Here is a 25,363-nt window from a genome sequence, read left to right on the forward strand (position 1 = left end):
CATTCCAGGATGTCTGGCTCTAGGTGAGTGATCACACCATCGTGATTATCTGGGTCGTGAAGATCTTTTTTGTACAGTCCTTCTGTGTATTCTTGCCACCTCTTCTTAATATCTTCTGCTTCTGTTAGGTCCATACCATTTCTGTCCTTTATTGTACCCATCTTTGCATGAAATGTTCCCTTGGTATCTCTAATTTTCTTGAAGAGATCTCTAGTCTTTCCCATTCTATTGTTTTCCTCTATTTCTTTGCATTGATCACTGCGGAAGGCTTTCTTATCTCTCCTTGCTATTCTTTGGAACTCTGCATTCAGATGGGAATATCTTTCCTTTTCTCCTTTGCTTTTTGCTTCTCCTTTTCCCAGCTATTTGTAAGGCCTCCTCAGACAGCCATTTTGGTTTTTTGCTTTTCTTTTCCACGGGGATGGTCTTGATCCCTTTCTCCTGTACAATGTCACGAACCTCTGTCCATAGTTCATCAGGTACTCTGTCTATCAGATCGAGTCCCTTAAATCTATTTCTCACTTCCACTGTATAATCATAAGGGATTTGATTTAGGTCATACCTGAATGGTCTAAAGGTTTTCCCTACTTTCTTCAATTTAAGTCTGAATTTGGCAATAGGAGTTCATGATCTGAGCCACAGTCCGCTCCTGGTCTTGTTTTTGCTGACTGTATAGAGCTTCTCCATCTTTGGCTGCAAAGAATGTAATCAGTCTGATTTTGGTGTTGACCATCTGGTGATGTCCATGTGTAGAGTCTTCTCTTGTGTTGTTGGAAGAGGGTGTTTGCTGTGACCAGTGCATTCTCTTGGCAAAACTCGATTAGCCCTTGCCCTGGTTCATTCTGTACTCCAGGCCAAATTTGCCTGTTACTCCAGGTGTTTCCTGACTTCCTACTTTTGCATTCCAGTCCCCTATAATGAAAAGGACATCTTTTTTGGGTGTTAGTTCTAAAAGGTCTTTTAGGTCTTCATAGAACTGTTCAACTTCAGCTTCTTCAGCGTTACTGGTCGGGGATTGGATTAGACTTGGATTACCGTGATATTGAATGGTTTGCCTTGGAAACGAACAGAGATCATTCTGTTGTTTTGGAGATTGCATCCAAGTACTGCATTTCAGACTCTTTTGTTGACCATGATGGCTACTCCGTTTCTTCAAAGGGATTCCTGCCCACAGTAGTAGATATAATAGTCATCTGAGTGAATCTCACCCATTCCAGCCCATCTTAATTCGCTGATTCCTAGAATGTCGATGTTCACTCTTGCCATCTCCTGTTTGACCACTTCCAATTTGCCTTGATTCATGGACCTAACATTCCAGGTTCCTATGCAATATTGCTCTTTACAGCATCGGACTTTGCTTCTATCACCAGTCACATCCACAGCTGGGTATTGTTTTTGCTTTGGCTCCATCCCATCATTCTTTCTGGAGTTATTTCTCCACTGATCTCCAGTAGCATATTGGGCACCTACTGACCTGGGGAGTTCATCTTTCAGTGTCCTATCTTTTGCCTTTTCATACTGTTCATCCTTTAAAAATCTCATGTTGCCTTGAGTTGCCATCCTTATTTATAGTTGAGGAAACAGGCTGGCAGGAGTTAAGTCATTTGACCAAGGTTCCACGGCTATTTTATTGGGAAACTAGAATTATGATCCATATTGAACCTTTCTAGAAGATAGTACTCTGCTTTAGGTGATGGGAACTCACCGTGTTCAAAACTACACTTAGCCCATCTTCTTTGATTCTGTTGGAGCTGTTGATTCCAAACTGGCCTACCTGAAAAGGCAACTTATGACTTATGTAACTGAAAAGTACAGGCATAAGCTTCAGGCACAGCTTGATCAGAATTCACATGTCACTTGATTCATGTCTCTACCAGCACCTCTGGACTCTGTTTTCTCAGCTTTGGGTTCAGTATTAGATATACTTTCTCCTTGTGGGGACAAGAAGGCCTCATTAGCTCCAGCCATACATCCATGGGGCTTCCCAGGTAGCACTAATGGTAAAAGAACCTGCCTGCCAGTGCCAATGCAGGAGACATAAGAGACTCAGGTTTGATCCCTGGGTTGGAAAGATTCCCCTGGAGAAGGAAATGGCCACCCATTCTGGTATTCTTGCCTGGAAAATTCGATGGACAGAGCCTGGTGGGCTGCAGTCCATGGAGTCAGGCTACATTCCACGGGGTAGCAAAGAGTTGGACACGACTGAGCGATTGAGCACACACACACACATACACACATTTAGTCCCACGAGGGAAGAGGAAGGAGGGGAAATAGCTACTTATGGGTAAGTCAGTATCTTACTGCTACATTTCCTGGGAATTCTGTTAGTCCAAATAGAAAATTCTGATGTCAGTGCTTTGTCATAGAGGTAAATAATGCACAATATAGTGACTTTATAATTATTTTCATAGAAAAGGAATGATGGCTGTTTAAAAAGAGGTTCTATTCACTTACTTCTCTGAACATATGGTTCCACTTTTCAAAAACCATTTTTGGCCCTAAAGTCCAGATGGCAGTGTATAAATATAGGGAAAACACAGGAAAGAAACCGCCTCCCAAAACAGCATATTGCCAAAACTAAAAGGAGTACTTACACAGTAAAATTGTACAATAGCTTTTTAAAAAGTAAATGCATTATAATTAGGTCAGCTAGTCAAGCAAGAATAAAATAATTTCATTTCAAATTGTAAAAGCACAAAAAAGAATGAACTGAGCAGAGGAATTTTTTTATTGTGCATATCCTTTCCTCCTTAAAAAAAGTGGGGGGTGGATTTTTTTTTTTTTAATTAGGTGGAACTATCCATCAAAAAGTAGTTTCCTCCCAAACTGAAATATTCACTCTTCCTCTCTCCAACGCTTCCAGGGAATGGAAGACATCCTTCGCTGCTTCATCAAAGAGGGCAACGCCGAAATGATCCGCCAGATTGAGTTTATCATCAAGCAGCTCAATTCAGGTCCGTTTAATGCAAGAATCTATTATCTATCTTTTGAGTCTTTCACATGTGCTAGAAAGACACACAGGCTTTCTTCAAGGGACTTGTCCTATCTCATCATTCATTCGAGAGGCCTTAAGGAAGCTGGCGTGATCCAAGTGAACAAACAAAAGTTCAGCCAGGTGGTCAAGGCCACGTTGTCCCAAGATCAACAATCTCTCTTCACACTTTTGGCTTAAGTCAACAAAAAAGCATTCAGAAGCAATTGCAGAAATTTGTCTCTAATCAGAAGTTCTCTTTATGTGGGCCTGCCCCTCCTAATTACTGTATTTCCCCTGGCTCAGTAGGGTGGCTGTTCTCTGGTCAATGAACCGTAATAAAACGGGGCCCAAGGGTCAGATAGTGAAAATAAATGCCAGTCTTTCCAGAACCACTGTGGAAAGTGAACACATCCTTCCACGTGCATCCACTCCAGAAGAATCCATGTTGCCAACCAGCAACTTTGGATGATGTTTCTTTCTTTCTTTCGTTACCGCAACCACCCACCCAAATCCCATAAGCAAGACAGGAAGCCTTGGATGGGACCAGGAGGTGGGGAATCTCTTAGCTCTTTCTGTGGCTTCCTGATGCCTTGATCCTGACTCGTACACATGCCAGAGGCACCTGGCGCTGCCAACGTCCTGGGCCAAGTTTGTCACTTATATCTTTTCTACACACCCTCATCCCATCACTGAACATCCAAGTGCATAGATCCTATTTCTTACTTGAGTGGAGGTAAGAAATTAATCACCTGTTCCCTGCTGTAACCCCAGGGTCAAGTTTGACCAAGGCCAAGCAAAAGGGAGATGCCCAAAGTCCTTCCCCGGAGGATGCCCGTAGGTGGCTCTCCCGGGTTCACAGCCAAGGCTGAACCAGGCAGTCACCTGGAGAGATCTGAAACCCCCAAGGCAGCACCACATGGCAATTAAATCAGAACCTCTAGGGGAGCCCCAGGGGAGAAATAGTGTTTAAAACTCCTAGGCGATTCCAATATGCAGCCAAGGTGGTGCCTCCCTCCCTTGGAAGGACACAGAAATGAGGAGGCACAGGAGGAGGTTAGAGGGCTCCCCAACAACAGGAGGCGGCTGGGAGAGCAGCTGGTGAGGTTAAAACTCTGCTGCCTTCAGGCGGGGGGGCCCATTCCCATTCAAACTTACTCCCCTTTGGTTTTTATGGAGCAAGCTAGATTCATCTCAAGTTCAGGTGAGCAAGGAACGGAACTATATTTTCTGCAGTTGCTATATTTCTGACTTCCATTCTGCTAGGCAGGTATGTTGAAAAACAATCATAAAATGATTTTTTATAAATAAAATAATAATATATAAATAATAAAAAAATAAATATATAAATAATAAAAAGTAATAATAAATAAAAGGGAGCTGAGGTTGCTCCCTAATGTTCTCTGGGTTGGCTACAGTTTGGGAAGGTGGCGGAATGCTGGAGAAGCTGTTGCCTGTCTGCTCTGTGGTCACTGACTGAGACCTCCCTCCCAGGCCAGGGGTCTTCTGGAGGATCAGGGTCAGGTACTGGTTGGGAACCTTCTTCAGGGCTGATTTTGTCAAGATATACTTCTGTGTCCTTGTCAGTATTCTCTCTTCCCAGGCAGCCAAGAAGCACGGTGTCTTGTCTCCCTGGCCAAGAAACACCTCTTTTTCTAACACAAAGCTAGCCCTTGGACCAGCATGCTAATGAGTGTGAGGAGGAGGGGTCAGTCTACTGTTCTGTAAGGGATGCGCTTTGGCAGGAAGTTATCGTGGATGGAGCTAAAGCCTTACAACCTTGTGTATTCTGGACAAACTTGGGATCTACTGCTCAGCTCCAGAAATTCCAGTTTAAATAGAGGGCCTCAGTTCAGTTCAGTTCAGTCGCTCAGCCGTGTCCGACTCTTTGCGACCCCCACCCCATGAATCGCAGCAGGCCAGGCATCCCTGTCCATCACCAATTCCCAGAGTTTTCCCAAACTCATGTCCATAGAGTCGGTGATGCCATCCAGCCATCTCATCCTCCGTCATCCCCTTCTCCTCCTACACCCAATCCTTCCCAGCATCAGGGTCTTTTCCAATGAGTCAACTCTTCACATGAGGTGGCCAAAGTATTGGAGTTTCAGCTTCAACATCAGTCCCTCCAATGAATATTCAGGACTGATTTCCTTTAGGATGGACTGGTTGGATCTCCTTGCAGTCCAAGGAACTCTCAAGAGTCTTCTCCAACACCACAGTTCAAAAGCATCAATTCTTTGGTGCTCAGTTTTCTTCACCGTCCAACTCTCATATCCATACATGACTACTGGAAAAACCATAGCCTTGACTAGATGGACCTTTGTTGGCAAAGTAATGTCTCTGCTTTTAAATATGCTATCTAGGTTGGCCATAACTTTCCTTCCAAGGAGTAAGCGTCCTTTAATTTCATGGCTGCAGTCACCATCTGCACTGATTTTGGAGCCCAAAAAAATAAAGTCTGACACTGTTTCCACTGTTTCCCTAACTATTTCCCATGAAGTGATGGGACAGGATGCCATGATCTTAGTTTTCTGAATGTTGAGATTTAAGCCAACTTTTTTACTCTCCTCTCTCACTTTCATCAAGAAGCTTTTTAGTTCCTCTTCACTTTCTGCCATAAGGGTGGTGTCATCTGCATATCTGAGGTTATTGATATTTCTCCTGGCAATGTTGATTCCAGCTAGTGCTTCGTCCAGCCCAGCGTTTCTCATGATGTACTCTGCATATAAGTTAAATAAGCAGGGTGACAATATACAGCCTCGACGTACTCCTTTTCCTATTTGGAACCAGTCTGTTGTTCCATGTCCAGTTCTAACTGTTGCTTCCTGACCTGCATACAGGTTTCTCAAGAGACAGATCAAGTGGTCTGGTATTCCCATCTCTTTCAGAATTTTCCACAGTTTATTGTGATCCACACAGTCAAAGGCTTTGGCATAGTCCATAAAGCAGAAATAGATGTTTTTCTGGAACTCTCTTGCTTTTTCAATGATCCAGCGGATGTTGGTAATTTGATCTCTGGTTCCTCTGCCTTTTCTAAAACCAGCTTGAACATCTGGAAGTTCACGGTTCACGTATTGCTGAAGCCTGGCTTGGAGAATTTTGAGCATTACTTTACTAGCATGTGAGATGAGTGCAATTGTGCCGTAGTTTGAGCATTCTTTGGCATTGCCTTTCTTTGGGATTGGAACAAAAACTGACCTTTTCCAGTCCTGTGGCCACTGCTGAGTTTTCCAGATTTGCTAGTGTATCGATTGCAGCACTTTCACAGCATCATCTTTGAGGATTTGAAATAGCTCAGCTGGAATTCCATCACCTCCACTAGCTTTGTTCGTAGTGATGCTTTCTGAGGCCCACTTGACTTCACATTCCAGGATGTCTGGCTCTAGGTGAGTGATCACACCATCGTGATTATCTGGGTCGTGAAGATCTTTTTTGTGCAGTCCTTCTTTGTATTCTTGCCACCTCTTCTTAATATCTTCTGCTTCTGTTAGGTCCATACCACTTCTGTCCTTTATTGTACCCATCTTTGCATGAAATGTTCCCTTGGTATCTCTAATTTTCTTGAAGAGATCTCTAGTCTTTCCCATTCCATTGTTTTCCTCTATTTCTTTTCATTGATCACTGAGGAAGGCTTTCTTATCTCTCCTTGCTATTCTTTGGAACTCTGCATTCAGATGGGAATATCTTTCCTTTTCTCCTTTGCTTTTTGCTTCTCTTCTTTTCCCAGCTATTTGTAAGGCCTCCTCAGACAGCCATTTTGCTTATTTTGCATTTCTTTTCCATGGCGATGGTCTTGATCCATGTCTCCTGTACAATGTCACGAACCTCCGTCCATAGTTCATCAGGTACTCTGTCTATCAGATCGAGTCCCTTAAATCTATTTCTCACTTCCACTGTATAACCTTAAGGGATTTGATTTAGGTCATACCTGAATGGTCTAGTGGTTTTCCCTACTTTCTTCAATTTAAGTTTGAATTTGGCAATAAGGAGTTCATGATCTGAGCCACAGTCCGCTCCTGGTCTTGTTTTTGCTGACTGTATAGAGCTTCTCCATCTTTGGCTGCAAAGAATGTAATCAGTCTGATTTTGGTGTTGACCATCTGGTGATGTCCATGTATAGAGTCTTCTCTTGTGTTGTTGGAAGAGGGTGTTTGCTATGACCAGTGCGTTCTCTTGGCAAAACTCTATTAGCTTTTACTCTGCTTCATTCTGTACCCCGAGGCCAAATTTGCCTGTTACTCCAGGTGTTTCTTGCCTTCCTACTTTTGCATTTCAGTCCCCTATAATGAAAAGGACATCTTTTTTGGGTGTTAGTTCTAAAAGGGCCTACAGTAGTTCTTTTTCACCTCAAGCACAGAAGCTGTTCTGTATCCATCAGGCAGTGGAAGGACCCCGGAGAGGATTACCCAGGAGTCTGCTGCTTTATAGCCAAATTGGAAAAATCATTGAACATTTGGGTGGAGGATCAGAAACACACACACAAATACCTTAGGATATGTGTCATCGGCATCAAGTCAGAATGAATCTACAAGCATTGTGCTGAAATCTAGAGGAGGGAGAGCTGGAGAGTTTTCATCTGGTCCAGGCTTCATCCTCAAGGGGAAATTAATAGCAGGGCTTCCCTGGTGGGTCAGCAGTAAAGAATCCACCTGCAATGCAAGTGATGCATGTTCGATCCCCGGGTTAGGAAGATCCCCTGGAGAAGAAAATGGCAACCCCCTCCAGTATTCTTGCCTGGAGAATCCTATGAACAGAGGAGCCTGGTGGGCTGCAGCCCAGGGGGTCGCAAAGAGTCAGACATGACTTAGTGAATAAACAGCAACAGTGAACCACAGGAGCCTTCAGGGGCTCAGCCTGCCGTGACCACTAGCCTACCCTCTGTGGAAAAATGGTGGGATTTAGAAATAGATGTAGTTTGAATCTCAACTCTCACTTACTGGGAATGTGACCATAATGTGTCTTTTATCCTCCGAGCCTCTGTTTGCTCTATGCTATAAAACCGGGACAAAAGTCAACAAACTCTACTGAGGATTAAGTCAAATCGCGTGTGTGACACCATCTAGAATAATGCTTAGCAATAATTTTGATACTAGTCTACTTTCTTTCTCCTAAATTACTCTCAAATTATATGTTGGCTTTAATTTTTCTCTTGCCGCGACTAATGTGTTCTGACAAAAATGGAGAGAGATATTTAAAATTGCTTAGCATGATATCAAACTATGCTGAAATGGTACCAGGAACAGGATTGTTTTGCTGTAACCTAACTCTCAAGAGGGGCTTCCCTGGTGGCTCAGTGGTAAAGAATCCACCTGTGATGCAGGAGATTCGGGTTTGATCCCTGGACCAGGAAGATCCCCTCGATTAGGAAATGGCTACCCATTTCAGTATTCTTGCCTGGGAAATCCCATGGACAGAGGAATCTGATGGGCTATACAGTTCATGGGATCACAAAAGAGTCAGACACGACTGAGAGACTAAAACAACAACTCTTAGAAGGCTATTTACACATCCATCCCTGCAGTAGTTGAAGGATTTTGTTGACCCAGGCTCCCAATTGTGGTTATAGTTATTCACTGATTTTTTTCTTCCTTTGTAGAAGAGCTACTGGATGGTGTTCTTGAATCTGATGATGATGAAGATGAAGATGATGAAGTAAGTTGGAGGCTCTTCACACCACATAGAAAGCTTGGGCCAACTCTGCTGAGTCTTTTCTTTGCCTTGAAAAGTTAGCCTAGAAATGGAGATTTCAGTCCCTGCTACATTACTTCTCATGATTCTGTGGGTCAGCTGGAGCTCAGCGGGGTGGTCTCTCTTGGGGTGTCCGCTGGCTCTTCTCCATGTCCAAGCTGGCATCGCATCCTCCATATCCCCTCTCCATGTGGCCTCTAATCCCTCAGTGGTCCAGCCTGGACTTCCGTAATGGTTGGGGACTGGGCTCCAAGGGGAAAAAAGTGGAAGCTTCCAGCCCCCATGTGGGCTCAGCAGTCTCAGAACATCACTGCTGCTCTGGGCACAGGACGGCCAGCCCACCAGGGGGGCAGCAGTTAGACCCCACCCACACGAGGGGCAGGGTGGGAGGACTCGAGGGCGGCGTGTCTGGAGACTGTCGGCCTTGCCTTGGTGGGTTCGCTGCATTCAACATGGAGATGCCACACTCTACCGCCCTGGGGTTGATGGGAGGTTGAAAGATGACAGGTCTTGAGCCAGGTTTTTTGCTCTGAAGGGGCGAGAGCATCCCCTGTCTCCCTCGTGGGTGGAAACCTTGGCCCTGAAGGCTCCCAGGGAGAATTGGTTCAGAGCCGGCAGACAAACCGCTTGGCCCAGTCATTTGCATTCCTTTGTTGTGGGTTTCCTCAGCTGTGAAGTCTGCTCACCTGTGTTTTTTAGATCATGAAGGTTCAGGAGTCTGAGTGTGCCTTGTGAAGTGATGTGAGTGAGAATGGTGACCCATGTGCTGTAGATGGATTTGCACATAACGAGCTTTTTCATTATTTTCCCTTCAGAACTAAAAAGCCAGATGTGGTAATACGTTCTCTGTGGAAATAAGTGATCTACATTTCTTCTATTTTGTGGGGCACATTTATTCCTGAAGTGAATGCTGGAAAATGTATTGCTATTTGGAGTTGTGGGCTGTCCGTTTAAAACGTGTATAAAGGCTAGGTTTTTTGTTCATTGACAGCATTAGTTGGGGGAGAGAGTTCATTTAAGAGTCCTCAACCCAAGAGGGCGTCTTCACCAAAGATGGGGACAGACCTGTGAGCGAGTGTCCCTCCGCAGCCAGCCTCCTGCCTGCCATTTTCCTAACAGGCTGTAGGTGGCGCCAGCGGGTGCTCCTGCTCCCTGCAGTTCTGGCCCTCAGCGAGGCGGCCCGGCCAGTACCTTCTGCAGGCCCCTTCCTTTCAAAGGTGCATCCAGACAAGGCAGGAGGCCAGCCTCAGGTCACACAGAGTTGATGGCAGTAAAATCTGGTTTAGAACAGGCATCAGTAGACCTTTTCTGGAAAGAGGAAACTTGTGAATATTTTAGCTTTTCAGGCCCCACAGTCAAGTTTCATTCACTCAGATGGACCATTGTAACACCAAGTAGCCATGGACAATAAACACATGCACGAATGCGGCTGTGATCTTTTTTCAGTGTGTCCTAAAGTTTGAATTTCGTATGGTTTTTGTGTCATTAATATTTTTTTCAAATATTTTAAAATGTGAAAACCATTCTTAGTTTAGTGGCCTTACAACAACAGACACCCTGGCCCACAGGCCGCTGTTTGCCAACCCCGGAGAGAACCCAGCTCCCGGACTCACTGGGGCTTCTCAGCACTGTGACAAGACACCACCTGTGTGCCTGGCCCTTCAGCACCGTTTTATATTTTGAGTTAACATCTTAATTATTTCATTCCAATAACTTTTTGTCCACATAAAGCTTCCCTAAAGATCTGTTTTTTCCCCCTGTTATCTCTTTGGGGTTGTTTTGTTTTACTACTATTAACCCTTTTGTTTTTGTACTGCATGGGAAATTTCATTTGGTTCAACAATTCTGTTAATGGTGGAATTTCAACTTTTGGATATTTCCCCGTGGAAGTTAGAGTAGACTACAGCTACAGTTATAGTCTCAGTAGATTATCACTACAATTAAAAAGTTATAGTAGACTATAACTATAGAACTACAGTTATAATCTACTGTAAATTAAGGATAGCTTTCTGGACTTTTTGCCATTCTGTGCAGATTTTTATTTTAGGAAGGTAGTGTATGGGGACTTCCCTCATAGTCCAGTGGCCCAAACTCCAGACTCCCAGTGCAGGGGCCCCAGGTTTGATCCCTGGTCAGAGAGCTAGATCCCACATGCCACAACTAAAACCTGGTGCAGCCACATAAATAAACTTTTTTTAATAGAAAAAAAAGAAGATAGTGTGTGAAAATATTTGTTGTGATAATTAGAATTTTCGGAAGATCCTTGAAAGGGTTTAGTTGGAAAATTATAAGGAAAGGACCTATCACTTGGGGCCAAAACTTGACATTTGTGATGAGCTCAAGTCAGCATATTCTGGGCTTATCCTCCCTCTTGGTCTTGACTCTTGCTGTGGATGATTAGCTAGGATGACCTAGTGAGGAATGAGCATGTCTACATTTTACCCAGCTTCCCCCAAGGCCAGATGTTACTTTTTAAAATGGGGTGTGTGGTTGGGAGAAAGTGAAGGGCGCTTAGACTAAAAAAAAAAAAATCTCCAAAAAGCATTTGTGCAAGTCACACTGTTGTTGGAATGTGGCTGTCACTTCCCAAGGTGATGACTTTGAAGGAGACGGCAAAATTATATAAGCCCAAAACACAGATAACAAAGACTGTTTTCAGTTAGCTGCTAGTGCCTCTAAAGGTAAAACGGCTCCAGGAGGGGCTGAAGGCCAGGGTGAATCACGCCTGCCTTGTCTGACACTGAGCTGAAATCTGTGCCCTTGTGACTTTGGCCACTAGTCTGTCCCACTGGAGACTGTCAAGGATCCCCACGTGCATAATCTGATTTTTCTCTCTAATTTCTAAAAATATAATTACTTGCCCTGGTGTATTAGCACTTATTTAGTTATATCTGACGGAGAAGGCAATGGCACCCCACGCCAGTACTCTTGCCTGGAAAATCCCATGGACGGAGGAGCCTGGTAGGCTACAGTCCATGGGGTCGCTAAGAGTCGGACACAACTGAGCGACTTCACTTTCACTTTTCCCTTTCATGCACTGGAGAAGGAAATGGCAACCCACTCCAGTATTCTTGCCTGGAGAATCCATGGGACGGCGGAGCCTGATGGGCTGCCGTCTATGGGGTCGCACAGAGTCGAACACGACTGAAGCGACTTAGCAGCAGCAGCAGCAGCAGCAGTTATATCTGAATATATATACATTTACATACCAACATAAAAAGTTTTTTAACTTGAGTAAAGTACAGACTGTCTAGGCTGTAACGTCAAGTGGAAAACGGAAATTGCAAAGTAACGTATGAGTCTGAGTCAATTTCAGAAAAGCAAACTTATAAACACACATCCTGATGAATTATATATCTGTGTATATACACATAGCAGAAAGGTGTGGAAGTCACACCCTCTTTGTTGACACTGGAAGTTCCCCGGGTGAGGGCTGGGGATGAGGAAGTGTAGATGAGAGAAGAGAGGCCTAGATGAGCAGGCTCACCACATGAGGTGAGAAGTGAAAAAGGCACCTGGATTTAATGGACAGAGGTCAGTTGCTGAGCATCTGTGAAGACTTAATGGGGCAAAAGCCAAACTGAGTAGTTGTGGAGCAAGTAGGAAGTGAAAGAACGGAGCTAATTAAGTAATAATACAGCTCTTTCCACTGAATTGGCTGTGAGCAGGGAAAGAGAGTTGGATGGTGGTTGAACAGGGCAGGCATTTTTGTTGTGTTTTCATTTGGGAGATATCCAAGCATGTTAAAATGCCATTGGGAAGGATTCATTTGAGAGGGAAAGGTTGAACAAGAGAGCAAGAGGAGAGAGGATGGCATCAGAAGGACAAGTGTTTCCATTATTTTCAAAATTGTCTACATTCTTCTTGGCCCATTTAAAGCTTCAGAGGAGAAAAACTATCACTAGATAAGCTTGAGCAGTACGGACAAGAGACTGGACAGATAACAACTACTGTTTAAGGATTCCGATGTATTTCACCTAGTGCTTGAAGAAATGTGTTATTACTTAATACAATTTATTTTATGTTAAACATATATAATATGTTCCCAAAGGGTGAATCTTTGTTGTTGTTTAGGTGCTAAGTCATGTCAGACTCTTTTTTGACTCCATGGACCATAGCCCGCCAGGCTCCTCCGTCCATGGGATATCCCAGGCAAGAATACTAGAGTGGGTTGCCATTTCCTTCTCCAGGGGATCTTCCTGACTCAGGAATTGAACCTGGGCCTCCTGCAGTGGCAGGCAGGTTCTTTACCACTGAGCCACCAGGGCAGCCCCGCATGAATCATTAGGAGCCCCAATTCCAGTATTCTCACCACAAAAGGCTCCGATTTTCTTACAGTTTGAGGTGAGTTCCTTGTGTCTAGTTCCTCCATGGCTTTGTAAGTGGAGATGAAAGGCCTTTCTGTGCTAATCCAGAAGATTGATTTTAAGATAAATATTGTTCCCTCTTAACAAAATAGATTGAAAGACCAGGTTAGATCAGCCATGAACATTTACTGGCTGGTTGCCATGAAAGTGACAATCATGTGCTCAGCAGTTTCTTTCTCAACAGGCATCTCAAATCTAAAAGCCATTAACTTGTTTAACCCACAGATATTAATATTTTTAATTATTTATTTTAATTGGAGGATAATTACCTGTGGTATTGTGATGGGTTTTGCCATACATCAACATGAATCAGCTGCAGGTATACATGTGTTCCCCCATCTTGACCCCCCCCACCTCCCTCCCCACCCCATCCCTCCCGGTTGTCCCAGAGCTCTGGCTTTGGGTGCCCTGTTTCATGCATCAAACTTGCACTGGTCATTTATTTTACATATGGTAATATACATGTCTCAATGCTATTCTCTCAAATCATCCCACCCCTACCTTCTCCTGCTGAGTTCAAAAGTCTGTTTTCTACATCTGTGTCTCCCTTGCTGCCTTGCATGTAGGGTTGTCGGTACTGTCTTTCTAAATTTCATATATATGTGTTAATATATATGCGTTAATATACAGTATTTGTCTTTCTGTTTATGAATTACTTCACTCTGTATAACAGGCTCCAGGTTCATCTACCTCACTAGAAGTGACTCCAATGGGTTTCTTTTCATAGCTGAGTAATACTCCACTGTGTATATGAAAAGATGCTCAATGTCACTCATTATTAGAGAAATGCAAATCAAAACCACAATGAGGTATCTTCTCACACTGGTCAGAATGGCCATCATCAAAAAGTCTACAAACAATAAATGCTGGAGAGGGTATGGAGAAAAGGGAACACTCTACACTGTTGGTGGAAATGCAAACTGGTACAGCCACTCTTGAGAACAGTGTGGCGATTCCTTAAAAAACTGGGAATAGAACTACCTTCTGACCCAGCAATCCCACTGCTGGGCATTTACCCCAAGGAAACCAGAATTGAAAGAGACACATGTACCACAAATATTAATATTTCAGGGCCTTATTCTAGGAAATAATGGGGGAAAGATCCAAAAAGAAATTTAAAAGAGGATCTATGGTTTTAAATGCCTCCAAGAGTTTGAAATCTAGATGGTTGCTGTTCAGTCACTCAGTCGTGTCTGACTCTTTGTGACCCCATGGACTGCAGCACACCAGGCTTCCCTGTCCTTCACTGTCTCCAAGAGTTTGCTCAAACTCATGTCCATTGAGTCAATGATGCCATCCAACCATCTCATCCTCTGTCGTCCCCTTCTCCTGCCCTCAATCTTTCCCAGCACCAGGGTCTTTTCCAGTAAGTTGGCTCTTCACATCAGGTGGCCAAAGTATTGGAGCTTCAGCTTCAACATCAGTCCTTCCAATGAATATTCAGGACTGATTTCCTTTAGCATTGACTGGTTGGATCTCCCTGCAGTCCAAGGAACTCTCAAGAGTCTTCTCCAGCACCACAGTTCAAAAGCATCAATTCTTTGGCACTTGGCCTTCTTTATGGTCCGGCTCTCACATCCATACATGACTACTGGAAAACCATAGCTTTGACTATACAGACCTTTGTTGGCAAAGTAATATGCTTTTTAATATGCTGTCTAGGTCCCTGGTGGCTCAGACAGTAAAGAATCTGCCTGCAATGCAGGAGATGCAGGTTTGATCCCTGGGTAGGAAGATCCCCTGAAGTAAGGGGAATGGCTACCCACTCCAGTATTCTTGCCTGGAGAATTCCATGGACAGAGGAGCCAGGCAGGCCACAGTCCACGGGGTCCCAAAAAGTTGAACACAACTGAGCGACTGTCTACAGCCATACGTACCACCCTGAACACGCCCAGTCTAGTCTGATCTCAGAAGCTAAGCAGTCACGAGCCTGGCTGGTACTTGGACGGGAGATTAACATTTTTACTTTTACTAGGTTTGTCATAGCTTTTCTTCCAAGGAGCAAATGTTTTTTTAATTTTGTGGCTGCAGTCACTATCCACAGTGATTTTGGAGCCCAAGAAAATAAAATCTCTCACTGTTCCCACTTTTCCCTCATCTGTTTGCCATGAAATGATGGGACTGGATGCCATGATCTTAGTTTTTTGAATGTTGAGTTTTAAGCCAGCTTTTTCACTCTGCTCTTTCACCCTCATCAAGAGGCTCTTGAGTTCCTCTTCACTTTCTGTTTTTAGAGTGGTATCATCTGCATGTCTGAGGTTGTTGATATTTCTCCCAGCAATCTTGATTCCAGCTTATGAGTCATCCAGCCAGGCATTTTGCATGACGTACTCTGCATAGAAGTTAAATAAGCAGGATGACACTATATAGCCTTGACATACTCTTTTCCCAATTTTGAACCAGTTCATTGTTCCACATCCAGTACTGACTGTTGCTTCTTGACCTGCATACAGGTTTCTCAGGAGGCAGGTCAAGTGGGTCTGGTATTCCCATCTCTTTAAGAATCTTCCATAGTTTGTTGTGATCCAAAGTCAAAGGCTTTAGCACAGTGAATGAAGCAGATGTAGATGTTTTTCTGGAATTCTCTTGCTTTTTCTGTGATCCAGCAGATGTTGACAATTTGATCTCTGGTTCCTCTGCCTTTTCTAAATCCAGCTTGAACATCTGGAAGTTCTTGGTTCGCATATTATTGAAGCCTAGCTTGAAGGATTTTGAGCATGACCTTGCTAACATGTGAGATGAGCGCAGTTGTGTGGTAGTTTAAACATTCTTTGGCATTGCCTTTCTTTGTGATTGGAATGAACACTTTTTCCGGTCCTGTAGCCACTGCTGAGTTTCCCAAATTTGCTGGCATATTGAGTGCAGCACTTTCACAGCATCATCTTTCAGGATTTGAAATAGCTCAGCTGGAATTTCGTCACCTCTACTAGCTTTGTTCGTAGCAATGCTTCCTAAGACCCACTTGACATCACACTCCATGGCGTCTGGCTCTAGGTCAGTGACCACATCATGGTTATCTGGATCGTTAAGACCTTTGTTGTGTAGTTCTTCTGTGTATTTTAAAATCTAGATAGGTGAGATAATAAGGACCCTGATAATAGCTTGTGTATCCTCACCACATGCCAGTGCTCTGGGTACCTGTCTTGGCACTATTCACTCATTTACTCCTCACAACAACCCTGTTATAAGTACTGTAACTGTTCCATTTCACATTTGAGGAAACATAAAATATGTCACTTGCCAGGTTCACACAGCTAATGAGTTAAGTGATGGAGCCAGGAATCAACCCAGGTGGTTTGACTTGACAGTCCATGCTATTAACCACTACAAGATTTTGTCTCCTGTGATATATATATATATAAACACACACACACACATATATTTATATATATAAACACAAATAGTTAGCAAGTAATAGAAAATAAATAAACACTCATAGGTTCATAAACGTGATAGAACCAGGAAGTGTTACAGAAATATTAAGTACTCAGAGAAAACTGGAAAGTGGCTGTCTTGACAGGGCTTTGCCTTGCCGAGGGTGAAGGGTGGGTGGAATGGATTGCTGAAGAGAAGGATGTGGTCAGAAAAGTAGGAAAGGCATCTTCTAGGGGAGACAGCATAGGTTTTGTCCTTGCCTCTTCCCAGCCCACATTGACACCCCCACGAAACCCATATTAACCACCTCGTGTGTGTATATGCTTTCATACTTTGCTTATAAGATACACACAGAAAGTACACACATACAGGTACACATGTTCGTGTGTGTTTTTGTCAGTATTTGTTTTACACAATGAGATGACACAGAAATACAAACACACACACTCTCAGGGTCACCTTTTTCCCTTGTTGATATCTTTTGGAAATCCCTCTAAGCCAGCCAGCACCACAACTGATTCTTTTTAATACTATGAACTCGTGCAGTCTTCCCAATACTTGCTACTTCAAACAATACCTCAGTTAACATCTTTGTAAATATATCCTTTTTTATTTACATGGGCTTTTTTGCTGGGTTGAAGTGTATGTATGTTTTAATTGTAATACATTTTTCTAAACTGCTTTTTAGAAAGAAAGAAAGTGAAGTCGCTCAGTCGTGTCTGACTCTTTGCAACCCCATGGACGGTAGCCCATCAGGCTTCTCCATCCATGGGATTTTCCAGGCAAGAATACTGGAGTGGGTTGCCATTTCCTTCTCCAGGGGATCTTCCCAACCCAGGGATCAAACCTGGGTCTCCCGCACTGCAGGCAGACTCTTTACCATCTGAGCCACCAGGGAAGCTTTTTAGAAAGGCTGTAACAATTCAGATTTCGCTAGCAGAGCAGGAGAGGAGGCTTTCCTTCCATCTCCCTCCAGTGATAGGTGTCATGACTCTTTCTTTGTATTTGTGCTGATTTAGTGGTGGCTTCCCTGGTGGCTTAGATGGTAAAGAATCTGCCTGCAGGAGTTTTATAGTTTCTGGTCTTACGTTTAGATCTTTAATCCATTTTGAGTTTATTTTTGTGTATGGTGTTAGGAAGTGTTCTAGTTTCATTCTTTTACAAGTGGTTGACCAGTTTTCCCAGCACCACTTGTTAAAGAGATTGTCTTTTCTCCATTGTATATTCTTGCCTCCTTTGTCAAAGATGAGGTGTCCATAGGTGCGTGGGTTTATCTCTGGGCTTTCTATTTTGTTCCATTGATCTATATTTCTATCTTTGTGCCAGTACCATACTGTCTTGATGACTGTGGCTTTGTAGTAGAGCCTGAAGTCAGGCAGGTTGATTCCTCCAGTTCCATTCTTCTTCCTCAAGATTGCTTTGGCTATTCGAGGTTTCTTATATTTCCATACAAATTGTGAGATGATTTGTTCTAGTTCTGTGAAAAATACCATTGGTAGCTTGATAGGGATTGCATTGAATCTATAGATTGCTTTGGGTAGTATACTCATTTTCACTATATTAATTCTTCCAATCCATGAACACGGTATATTTCTCCATCTGTTTGTGTCCTCTTTGATTTCTTTCATCAGTGTTTTATAGTCTTCTATATATAAGTCTTTTGTTTCTTTAGGTAGATATATTCCTAAGTATTTTATTCTTTTTGTTGCAATGGTGAATGGTATTGTTTCCTTAATTTCTCTTTCTGTTTTCTCATTATTGGAGTATAGGAATGCAAGGGATTTCTGTGTGTTAATTTTATATCCTGCAACTTTACTATATTCATTGATTAACTCTAGTAATTTTCTAGTAGAGTCTTTAGGGTTTTCTATGTAGAGGATCATGTCATCTGCAAACAGTGAGAGTTTTACTTCTTCTTTTCCTAGCTGTATTCCTTTTATTTCTTTTTCAGCTCTGATTGCTGTGGCCAAAACTTCCAAAACTATGTTGAATAGTAGTGGTGAAAGTGGGCATCCTTGCCTAGTTCCTGACTTTAGGGGGAATGCTTTCAATTTTTCACCATTGAGGATAATGTTTGCTGTGGGTTTGTCATATATAGCTTTTATTATGTTGAGGTATGTTCCTTCTATTCCTGCTTTCTGGAGGGTTTTTATCATAAATGGATGATGAATTTTGTCAAAGGCTTTTTCTGCATCTATTGAAATAACCATAAACTCCTAGAGGAAAACATAGGCAAAACACTCTCTGACATAAATCACAGCAGGATCCTCCATGACCCACCTCCCAGAATATTGGAAATAAAAGCAAAAATAAACAAATGGGACCTAATTAAAATTAAAAGCTTTTGCACAACAAAGGAAACTATAAGCAAGGTGAAAAGACAGCCTTCAGAATGGGAGAAAATAATAACAAACGAAGCAACAGACAAACAATTAATCTCAAAAATATACAAGCAACTTCTGCAGCTGAATTCCAGAAAAATAAACGACCCAATCAAAAATGGGCCAAAGAACTAAACAGACATTTCTCCAAAGAAGACATACAGATGGCTAACAAACACATGAAAAGATGCTCAACATCACTCATTATTAGAGAAATGCAAATCAAAACCACAATGAGGTATCATTTCACACCAGTCAGAATGGCTGCTATCCAAAAGTCTACAAGCAATAAATGCTGGAGAGGGTGTGGAGAAAAGGGAACCCTCTTACACTGTTGGTGGGAATGCAAACTAGTACAGCCACTATGGAGAACAGTGTGGAGATTCCTTAAAAAACTGGGAATAGAACTGCCATATGACCCAGCAATCCCATTGCTGAGCATACACACCGAGGAAACCAGAATTGAAAGAGACGCGTGTACCCCAATGTTCATCGCAGCACTGTTTACAATAGCCAGGACATGGAAGCAACCTAGATGTCCATCAGCAGACGAATGGATAAGGAAGCTGTGGTACATATACACAATGGAATATTACTCAGCCATTAAAAAAATACATTTGAATCAGTTCTACTGAGATGGATGAAACTGGAGCCCATTATACAGAGTGAAGTAAGCCAGAAAGAAAAACACCAATACAGTATACTAATGCATATATATGGAATTTGAAAGGTGGTAACGATAACCCTATATGCAAGACAGAATAAGAGACACAGATGCATAGAACAACCTTATGGACTCTGAGGGAGAAGGTGAGGGTGGGACGTTCTGGGAGAATAGCATTGAAACATGTATATTATCATATGTGAAACAGAACACCATTCCATGTTCGATGCATGAGACAAATGCTCAGGGCCGGGGCAATGGGATGACCCAGAGGGATGGGATGGGGAGGGAGGTGGGTGGGGGGTCCAGGAGGGGGAACACATGTAAACCCATGGCTGATTCATGTCAATGTATGGCAAAAACTATTACAATATTGTAAAGTAATTAGCCCCCAACTAAAATAAATAAATTTATTAAAAAAAAAAAAAAAAGAATCTGCCTGCAGTGCAGGAGACCCAGGTTCAATCCCTGGGTTGAGAAAATTCCCCTGGAGAAGGGAATGGCTACCCACTCCAGTATTCTTGCCCAGAGAACTCAATGGACAGAGGACCCTGGCAGGCTACAGTCCACAGGCTCACAAAAAGCTGGAAACAACTGAGGGACTAACACTTAAAAGATAATGGTGGTAAGGTGCTAGCTATCTCATTATTTTAATTTTGCATCCCCATGAGTATTAAGTTTGAGTGTCTTTATGTTTATCAGAGTGGATATTTGGATTTGCTATGCTGTATTTTCCCATTTCTGTCCTTTCTCTATTTTTAAAATTGCATTTGTCTTTCCAGGTCAGCTCATATGGATTCTCTGTATATTATAAATATTGATCCTTCTTCACCTTAGTTGCAAATATTTAAAAATGTATCTTTTACCTTTTGACATATTTTTATAACTTCTTTTGTCATAAATCTTAAAAAAAAAACCTTTTTAATGTTTAGTTTACTATTTTTAGTTGTGCTAGGCCTTCATTGCTGCATGCAGGCTTTCCCTAGTTGCAATATTTTGTTGCAGAGGCTTCTGTTGTTGCAGGGCACAGGCCCTAGGTGCAAGGGCTTCAGTACTTGTGGTTCACGGGCTTAGTTGCTCCATAGCTTGTGGAATCTTCCCCAACCAGGGTTCAAGCCTGTGTCCCCTGCATTGGCAGGCGGATTCTTATCCACTGTACCACCAGGGAAGCCCCCCCAAAAATTTTTTTAAAGATAAATATCTTAGCTTTTTCTATTATACCCTCTGGGTTTTCTATCCTGATTAAGGTTTCCATTAACCCTAAATTTTATATGTAGTTTCCTAGATTTTCTTCTAATAATTTATTTTTTCTTTCTTTTCTGTTTTTTTTTCTTCTTTCTCTTGGCTATGCTTATGCAGCTTATGGGATCTTAGTTCCCTCAGCAGGGATTGAACCCACAACCCCTGCATTGGCACAGAGTCCTAACCTCTGGATTGCCAGAGAATTCCCTTTTCATTTAAAATTTAATTATTAATTATTTTATACATATAAGAGAAAAATACATGTTTATGTAGGTTTGAAGTAACTATTCTCAAAGTTTTGCTCTTAGGACATTTTTATATTCTTGAAACTATTGAATATTGCAAAAAACTTTTATGTGTGTTTTGCCTATGGATGTTTACTAAATTAGAACTTAAAACTGATAAAATGTACTAATTTTAAAATGACAATAATAAACCCATTACATGTCAATGTAACAAAGAATTATTATCCAAAGCAAATAACTATTAAGAAGGGTAGCACTGTATTTTGGAAATTCTGTGGCTGTTCAGTAATTAAGACTCCCTGCTTCCAATGTAGAGGGTGCTGGTTCTATCCCTAGTTGGGGAACTAAGATCCCACATGACACGTGGCACAGCCAGGAAGTAACAATTTAAAAAACAAAATAAAACTCTGCTGTGCACCTGAATCTATCACAGCATTGTTAATTGGCTATACTCCAATTTGAAATAAAAAGTTTAAAAACAAAAAGAAGAATAGTAGCATTGTATTTTATTTTTATGAATCTCTTTAATGTCTGGATAAGAAAATAATTAGGTTCTCAAATCCACCTCTGGGGCAATATGTTGTTTTGATCAAAGGATATGAAGAAAATCCAGCCTCATACATTTATGTAGCTGAAAGGGTTAGAGATAGAGATATTTTTCTTTGATACTACTTCAGAGCTAGACAAGTGATCATTTATTAAAGGTTAGTCGCAATGTGGAATCAAGAACCATATCAAGTCACCTGTTTTATTCTGTTAATTAAAATCTATTCATCTCTTTTGCATTTTGTTTATCTTATTTTATGGTTGCTCATTGCTAGTTTGTAGAAACACAACTGATTTTGGTATTTTGACCCTGTGTCCTGCATGCTGACTGAACTTATTTATTAGCTCTCAAAGTTTTTGGTTTTTGTTTTGCTTTGTGATGAATTCCTTAGGCTCTTCTGTTTACAACACCATGTCACCTATGAATAGAGATAATTTCACATCTCTTTTCTAGTCTAAATGTCTTTTATATCTTTTTCTTGCCTAATTGCCCTTGCTAAAATTTCCAGTACAGTGTTAAATAGAAGCGGTGAGAGTGGACCCCTTGCCTTTTCCTCATCTTTGGGGGAACATTTTCTGTCTTTCACTGTCCAGTGTGAGTCTAGCTGTGGGTTCTTCATAGATATTCATGATCAGGTTGATAAAGCTCCCACCTTTTCCAACTTTAAGTGTTGAATTTTGTCAAATGCCTTTTCTACATCAGTTAAGATGACCATGTGAGGGAGTTTTCTTGCATTGCATTGACTGGTATATGACATTGACGGTTTACTTCTGAAATAAATCTTGCTTCTTCATGATTTATAATACCTTTCATATGTGCTGGATTTGATTTGCTAGTATTTTGTTGAGGAATTATGTATCTATATTCGTAATAGATTTTAGTCTATAGTTTGACTTCTCTTGTGCTAGCCTCGTGTAGTTTTGATACCAGGGTAAAACTGGCCTCATATATGAGTTGGAAAGTGTTCCCTCCTCTTCTGTTTTTGGAAGAGTTTGTGCAGAGTTTATGTTATTTCTTGGTAGAATTTACCAGTGCTGCCTTCTGAACCTGGGCTTTTCTCTGTGGGAAGTTTTTTATTATTACTAATTTGATCTTTTTTACTTATTGCATGTCTATTCATATTTTTATTTCTTCTTGAGCCAGTTTCTATAATTTGTGTCCTTATAGGAATTTTTCCATTTCATCTAAGACATCAATTTATTAGTGTATGCTTGTTCATAGTATTTCCTAATGATCCTTTTAATTTCCGTAAGGTCAGTCAGTAGTATTCCCTCTCATTCCTGATTTTACTAATCTGAGTCCTATCTCTTTTTCTTAGTCAGTGCTGTGGACTGAATTGTGTCTCCTCAGATTCATTTGTTGAAGCCCAAACCCTCAGTGTGGCTCTATTTGAAGATAGGGCCTGAAAGGAGATAATTAAGGTTAAGTGAAATCATAAAGCTGGGACCTTGATCTGGTATAATTAGTGTCCTTATAAGAAGTATTTCAGAGCACTTTCTCTTTCTCTCTGCCACCACCATGTGAGGACACAGAGAGAAAGCAGCTGTCTGCAAGCCAAGAGGAGAGCCTTCCTCAGAAGTGAATCAGCCTGCACCTTCATCTTGGACTTCTTAGCCTCTAGAACTATGAGAAATGAATTTCTGTTGGTTAAGCCACTCAGTCTGTGGTAATTTATGATGGTGGCCCAAGCTGACTATATAGTCAGTCTAGCTAAAGACTAGACTAGATTTTGTTGATCTCTACAAGAAACAACTTTTGTTTTTTCTCTATTGTTTTTCTATTCTCTATCTCTGCTCTAATCTTCATTACTTCTTCCCTTCTGCTCTTCTTTTTCTGGTTTCTTAAGGTAAAAAGTTAGCTTATTCATTTGAGATTTTTCTTCTTTTTTAATCTAGGCATTAAATACATCTAATATATAGAGCTATAAATTTGCCTCTGAGTACTGCTTTTGCTGCATCTCATAAATTTTGGAAGGTTGTGTTTTCATTTTCATTCACCTCAAAATATTTTTTACTTTTTCATGTGATTTCTTCACCCACTGATTACTCAAGAATGTGTTTTCAACAGAGCCTATGAGGACAATGCTGTTGGTCCCACATGAACTCTTGGGTTAAAAAAGGATAAGTTCCATCAGGAAGGTTTCCAGGAAATTGCCAGACAGGTCAAATAATGACAGTCCTCTGAGAGTGAGGTTTTTGGGAGCTCAGAACCTGTCAGCTTGGTCCAGTGACTGCATGGATGCTGGTTTTCACTTTGATTTTGAAGAGCTGGTGGTTTTCAGAGAGGTGGAGTGGGAGTGAGAGGTAGTGGTCAAGTTGAAATGCCACAACATTTGTTGTTTATTATTTATTTGGCTGCAGCTGTGTCAGGTCTTAGTTGCAACACACAGGAGCTTCGCTAGGTCATGTTGCTTGTTAGCAACACCTTGATTGATGCTGTAGCACTTGTGGTTTTACCCTCCCGTTGGTTTTGTACCGTAAGCTCAAATAGCAGGATAAACCATAAAAATCAATAAAGGTATTCAGTATGTTACTTCAACCTGCACCACTTGTGTTTTGTTGCCAAGCATTTACATAAAAGATCTTTAAAGACTAGTTACTGTTGATACTGGATGAATACAAGCCACACAGCAAGTCCAAGCTTGCAAAGCATGGATGCTCTAGTTGAGGCACGTGGGCTCAGTTGGTACACAGCATGTGGGATCTTGGTTCCCTGACCAGGGACCAACCAAAACCAAGTCTCCTGCCTTGCAAGGTGGATTCTTAACCACTGGACCACTAGGGAAGTACCCGTTTCCTGTTCTTATTAAGAGTCAGTTGTTTTTTTCCTTGAATAAACACTCCTCAGATTGCCATGAGCCTTTGATTGTTTTCAGAGTTCTGAAGAAATTGATTTTGACAGTTTTTGCCAGTGTTCTCGCTTTTATGGAGAATGGATTTTCCAAAGTTCTTACTTTACAAGAACTTTACAAGTGCCTCTTGCACTTTCAGTTGTTCTTTTACCAATGGTTGATTTTGTATTTTCATGCATTGATAATTGGGGAAATAATGGTTTTGCATTTTTCAATTCTTCCAATCATTGCTGTATTTTATTACAAAACATCCCTCTGAATTGGATTAGTTAATATCACCACTGATGTCATCAGAAAATCTTTAGGTTTTGGGAAGCTAACAAGCTTACCATATCAGGTATAAGTTTTTTAAAAATTCTTGTTTTCTCTTGAGAGTTCATTTTTTATTATTGATAACTCATACCATCCATTGTTTTCCTTGAGGTGACAGGCTCACCTCATTAATTTTTGGGAAAATGTCTACCAAATACCCAAGTCTGAATAACATAATTCTTCTGTCATTCTTTTGAGTAAAAGTGATGTTCTTTGAACAAAGTGGTAGTTCAGCTTGCAACTCAAATAACTTAACAAATGCTTTTCCTCACGATAATGATCACGTGCATCCTTTTGTTACACAGAATGTTAAAAAGAAGAGTCATGAAAATCAAGATTTTAATCAAATTAATTCCTGCTGCTTCATTGAGAACTTCTTAGATGAAACTCTATCATCTTTCTTCTATCTATCTCCCTATCATTTTTCTATTATTCATTGATAAGTCTGTCTATCTGTGATGGTCATGGAGAATGCAGTGACTACTGCTAGAGCTTGTTAGCAACACCCTGATTGATGCTGTAGCACTTGTGGTTTTACCCTCCCATTGGTTTTGTACCATAAGCTCAAATAGCATAGGATAAACCGTAAAAATCAATAAAGGTATTCAGTATGTTACTTCAACCTGCACCACTTGTGTTTTGTTGCCAAGCATTTACATAAAAGATCTTTAAAGACTAGTTACTGTTGATACTGGATGAATACAAGCCACACAGCAAGTC

At 41.5% G+C, this 25,363-nt stretch overlaps 1 protein-coding gene across 17 annotated transcripts in view; it reads left to right on the forward strand.

Moving 5' to 3' along the window:
• The window catches only part of ARMC9 (armadillo repeat containing 9), a 185,285-nt gene that overhangs the window by 87,271 nt on the left and 72,651 nt on the right, over positions 1-25,363 (forward strand). For all 17 annotated transcript variants that reach the window (XR_014080884.1, XR_014080885.1, XM_081585635.1 and 14 more), the window contains 2 exons: positions 2,864-2,954; positions 8,568-8,623. Coding sequence is in view for 15 of the 17 variants with exons in the window: in XM_081585635.1 (XP_081441761.1) it covers positions 2,864-2,954; positions 8,568-8,623 (147 nt within the window). In the remaining 2 variants the exon portion in view is untranslated. The remainder of the gene's footprint in view (positions 1-2,863; positions 2,955-8,567; positions 8,624-25,363) is intronic.

This window comes from Giraffa tippelskirchi, chromosome 3 (assembly GCF_054371585.1).
Source record: "Giraffa tippelskirchi isolate mGirTip1 chromosome 3, T2T-mGirTip1v1.2.pri, whole genome shotgun sequence".
Taxonomy (NCBI): Eukaryota; Metazoa; Chordata; class Mammalia; order Artiodactyla; family Giraffidae; genus Giraffa; species Giraffa tippelskirchi.